Source organism: Cajanus cajan, chromosome 1 (assembly GCF_000230855.2).
Source record: "Cajanus cajan strain Asha chromosome 1, NIPB_CcT2T_4, whole genome shotgun sequence".
NCBI lineage: Eukaryota > Viridiplantae > Streptophyta > Magnoliopsida > Fabales > Fabaceae > Cajanus > Cajanus cajan.
Genome location: NC_138517.1, coordinates 80,350,795 through 80,356,006, shown reverse-complemented (window position 1 = coordinate 80,356,006; position 5,212 = coordinate 80,350,795). Strand labels below are relative to the sequence as shown.

Genomic DNA, 5,212 nt, shown 5'->3' with positions numbered 1-5,212 from the left:
TAATTTTTTTTTCATTTTTATCCTTAATAATTAATGTATGTTTATTGAATAATGTGTCTATTTATTTATAATATTTACCTATTTTTTCTCCAACCACCTAGGTAAAGTTAATGTTATATTTAAAAGCACAATATATTTTCAATGAAATACTATAAAAAAAAATAGAAGGTAGAATAGAAAAGTAAGTAATAAATATTTTTAAAACTAAAATATCAATTATTTTTTTAAGTTTCGTGTAAAATCTTAAAAGACTATGAATAAAAAACGGAATGACTATTTTATAAAGAATTAAATAAAAACAAGCGTACCGTAAAAAGTGCAGAGCAAATTGGAATCGATATTCTTCGAACAAGAGCGAGATTGTATTTTAGGGCGCGAGCAAGCGCGTTTGAAGAGAAGAAGAAGAAGCATGATCGTGTTCTGCTTCTGCTTCTACTTCTACTTGCGCCTTTCGAACTGAGAACAGAAGCGAAATCACGGTTAGTATTGCTAACTCTCTTTGTCTTTATGCTCAACACTCACTCAATTGTCTCCTATTGTCCGTGTCTTCAATTTGCGCCTCTCTATTTTATTATATGTATTTCATGCTTCGCCAATGCCTGTTTCAAGGGTTTCACGGATTGGGAACCTTTCATGTTATTTGAAATGTCCGTCTTGCGTTTCTTTCTTTTGATTGAGGAAGAGTCCAAAGGTTAACAATAGTGGAGGATATCACAGCTGGGCATATAAAAATGTTAAGATTACAACCTTGCATTGATATCAAGTTAAGTTAAAATGAAAAAACCTAGACTAAAGCGTCAATTTGGTCCTTGAATTTGAAAAGTGTTATTAGTCCCTGGTTCGAGGAAACTTTTTAAAAAAAAGTCAATAAAATTACAGATTGACAATTACATTAGTCCAAAATTCAAAAAACAAAAAGTGTGATTAAAGTGATAATGTTCATATATATTCAAGAACTAAAATAACATTAAGTAGTTAAATTTAGAGATACTCATTTGATATTTTAGGGACTTATCTGAAATTTTCTTAGTTTCAGGACTAATGTGATAGCGCTTGCTACTTTCTGGGACATTCGGAAAATCTATCACTTATTGAGGTTAATTTATGTTTTTTAAGGGATAGGAGGCCTAATAGACTTGAGGTAGCTTATTGATTTTGCTTGACGGTATGTTAGATGGAAGAGACCTCTCTTTGCTGCGAACAATTGCCAGATGGATGCATTGAGGTTCAGAAAGAGGAAGACGGTGTGCTGATTGAATTGGATTGTCAAAATGGTTTTCCTGAAGGAAGAAAGGAGTTTGTTGCACCTGCTGTTGGAATGGAGTTTGAGTCGTATGATGATGCTTACAATTACTACATCTGCTATGCCAAGGAAGTGGGGTTTCGAGTAAGGGTGAAGAATTCGTGGTTCAAGCGGAATAGCCGAGAAAAATATGGTGCTGTGCTTTGTTGTAGCAGTCAGGGTTTCAAAAGAATAAAGGATGTTAATCATTTGAGGAAGGAGACAAGAACTGGTTGTCCTGCGATGATAAGGATGCGGTTGGTGGAGTCTCAGAGATGGAGGGTACTTGAGGTTATGCTTGAACATAATCACATGTTAGGTGCTAAGGTACACAAATCGGTTAAGAAGATGGGAACTGGGACAAAGAGGAAGTCATTGCCTAGTTCTGATGCTGAGGGGCAAACAATTAAGTTGTATCGTGCACTTGTGATTGATGCAGGAGGTAATGGAAATTCAAACTCCAGTGCAAGAGAGGACAGAGCATTCTCTGAATTTTCTAATAAGTTGAACCTTAGGAGGGGTGACACACAGGCCATTTATAATTTCCTCTGCCGGATGCAATTGACTAATCCAAACTTCTTTTACTTGATGGATTTTAGTGACGAAGGTCACTTGAGGAATGCATTCTGGGTTGATGCTAGGTCCAGGGCTGCATGTGGTTATTTTGGTGATGTTATTTATTTTGACAACTCTTATTTGTCAAACAAATTCGAAATCCCTCTTGTGACTTTTGTTGGAATAAATCACCATGGTCAATCAGTGTTATTAGGATGTGGTCTGCTTTCAAGTGAAACAACAGAGTCTTATATATGGTTGTTTAGGACATGGGTTAAATGTATGTCAGGATGTTCTCCCCAAACTATTATTACTGATAGGTGCAAGGCTTTGCAGAGTGCAATTGTAGAAGTTTTTCCTAGATCTCATCATTGTTTTGGCTTGTCATTAATTATGAAAAAAGTTCCAGAAAAATTGGGAGGGTTGCACAACTATGATGCAATTAGGAAATCACTGATCAAAGCAGTTTATGAGACATTGAAAGTAATTGAGTTTGAAGCAGCCTGGGGATTTATGATTCAGCGTTTTGGAGTTAGTGATCATGAGTGGCTTCGTTCTCTGTATGAAGATCGAGTTCGTTGGGCTCCAGTGTATTTGAAGGACAAATTTTTTGCTGGAATGTCTGCAGCTCACCCTGGTGAGAGCATTAGTCCTTTTTTTGATAGATATGTGCACAAACAGACTCCTCTGAAGGAGTTTCTTGATAAGTATGAATTAGCTCTTCACAAGAAGCACAAGGAAGAATCTTTCGCAGATATTGAATCAAGGAGCTCAAGCCCCTTGCTGAAAACCAGATGTTCCTTTGAATTTCAGCTCTCTAGATTGTACACAAGAGAAATGTTCATGAAATTCCAGTTAGAAGTGGAAGAAGTGTATTCTTGTTTTGGTACAACACAATTACATGTGGATGGCTCCATCATAATTTTCTTGGTTAAGGAGCGTGTTTTGGTTGAGGGAAACAGACGCGAGATTAGGGATTTTGAAGTTTTGTACAGTAGGACGGCTGGTGAAGTTCGTTGCATCTGTAATTGCTTTAATTTTTATGGATATCTATGTCGCCATGCACTTTGCGTACTCAATTTTAATGGGGTTGAAGAGATACCTCACAAATACATTCTTTCACGATGGAAGAAAGATTACAAGCGTCTTTATGTTCCTGATCACAGCACTAGTAGTGTTGATGATACTGACTGCAGTCAATGGTCTAATCAGTTATTTAGAAGTGCCTTACAAGTTGTGGAGGAGGGTATACTTTCTCTAGACCATTACAATGTAGCGTTACAGTCTTTAGAAGAATCACTGAGTAAGGTTCATGATGTAGAACAGAGACAGGAGTAACCTTCAATGTACCCTAAAAAAAAATTACTCTTAGTGTTCGTTACTTTGTATATTTCTACCTCTGCTTCTTGGCGCTGTTTAACTTTGGTCTTTTAACAATGTCCATAACTTGTACAGCTAAATATATTTTTGAGTTAAGCCATAAGTAGCTTCTCTATTGTCATTTCTGCAATAATGAATCTATCAAATTTCTTTACATGGTAGTGGTGTTGCTTCGGAAGTTGAACAATTGACATGCTGTTTCCTGGGTAAGTCTTTTTTCCTCCCTGTTGTTGCTGAAATGCCTTGAATACATTAATTAGAAATTAGTTAGCTACAAAGTAGTTGTAGAATTAGTTAGGTGGTTATAATTGGAAGGACAATGGCTAAAATTGTGGGAGAGATAGAAGGGGAAACGTTTGCTCTCTTGTAGAGAGGGGAAACATTCAAATTTGTTAGCAATTGTGAATTGCACACTTGCTCTCTTTGTAGAAAGGGGAAACTTTTGGAGGATAATTCTCCTTTTCTTAGTTGTCATTCAATATTCAAATATTGTGTTTTCGTGGTTATTTCAGAAGGTTTTCCTCGTTGGGTAGTTTGGCCTATCTTAAAGGACATGTACCTACATTTGAGAAAAGGGTTAAAACTAGCTAGCAAGAGGCATGAGGCTCATGCGTATGATATCGAGCCACGTGGGTTCAATGCAGTGCAAATAGTCTAGTCCCTCAGTAATGGGACTATTGGATTAGATATTTTTTTAGAAAGTTTAGCAAATTGAATCTCATCTGAAAATGGGAGATTTTCTCATTACCTTTGTTCTGGTGATGTGATTTCTGTTTTAATGGAAATTTTCATTTAAAAACGTTGACCTTTATTACTGCTTTACATTGATTTTAAACGTCTATTTTAATAGGCTTTATTATCGGTTTAAACACATTAATGACATTGTTTTTTGATTCATTACTAAGATTAATGTGTTTTGAGTTTGAGGGATAATGAATAAGTAAATATTCTTTTTCTATTTAAATTTTCTGTATGTGCAAGAGTTAAGATTTTACCTCCAATCACTTAATTAAGCGTTGAGGAACTCTAAGCAATTACAGCTCCTCGTCTATAAAGAGGGATGTTTTTCCTCTGATTGATACGCTAAAATTCCTCTTTCTTTTCTGTCTCACTTGTCACTTTCTGATCCTTAAATTATAGGATATTTGTGCACTACGTGATAAATATTTGAAGATGCAGTTTGTCACTTGCATTTTATTGCATCCAACTTGCAAGATTTGGTAATTCTTTTGGCATTTTAACATTTTGCGGAGAAAAAAACTAAAATTTCTTCATTTTATAAGATTAAAAACAGTGCTTATAGAATTTAGAATGATTAAAAAAGTTTAAAAAACATTAAAATCAAAATTTGTTCATTTTATATAAACTAAAAATTTATTTAAGTCAATATCAAATCAAATTAGAGAAAGGAAAATAAGGACATTGATTAAAGAATTAAAAAAAGATTTTTTTAAAGAGTATAATAATACACTTTCTTATATTCTCATATAACTTTAATTCAATTTTTAATAAAAATTCTACATATTAATTCCTTAAAATGTCATTTAGCAAAACTCTTATCCTTATTTGATTAAAGGAAAATGGATAAAAAAATTGGATAGAAAGAAGGAGAATAAAAGAGTGAAAATAAGTGAAGTTATTTGATTGAGAAAAATAAGAGAACGATAAATTAAAGTGATGAATCTTACTCTTTTATTTATTTTTCTCTTCTTTCTCATATATATTTTTATTTCTTATATATTTCTTACTTATTTCTTTTTAAACAAATAATCAAATTTTTACTCTACTTTTTTATTTCTACTCATTTTTAAATATTTTTTTTCTCATTTTATTTCTCACTTATTTATTTTTCACTTTACCAAACACACTTAAAGAAGCAATACTTGTATAATAAACCCTACAAAATTTAAAAGAATGAATGAGAGAAAAAAACGGAAAAATTAAGATGAGATGAGAAAGATAAAAAGTAAATAAATTAAAGTTGTATAAATTATG

The 5,212-nt window shown here is 33.3% G+C and overlaps 1 protein-coding gene across 4 annotated transcripts; it reads left to right on the top strand.

Annotated features, from left to right (window-relative positions):
- Positions 1-300: 300 nt before the first annotated feature.
- Positions 301-3,371, top strand: LOC109803813 (protein FAR1-RELATED SEQUENCE 6). Of its 4 annotated transcripts, none has more exons than XM_083064060.1 (3): positions 301-479; positions 1,037-1,096; positions 1,175-3,371. In XM_083064060.1, exon 3 carries the CDS (start codon positions 1,175-1,177, stop codon positions 3,173-3,175), a length of 2,001 nt encoding a protein of 666 aa, XP_082920186.1. In that variant the 5' UTR covers positions 301-479; positions 1,037-1,096; the 3' UTR covers positions 3,176-3,371. The 4 variants fall into 4 exon arrangements, with proteins under 4 accessions (XP_082920186.1, XP_082920188.1, XP_082920191.1 ...); XM_083064062.1 differs by having other exon boundaries at positions 1,031-1,096; XM_083064065.1 differs by lacking the exon at positions 1,037-1,096.
- Positions 3,372-5,212: the final 1,841 nt, after the last annotated feature.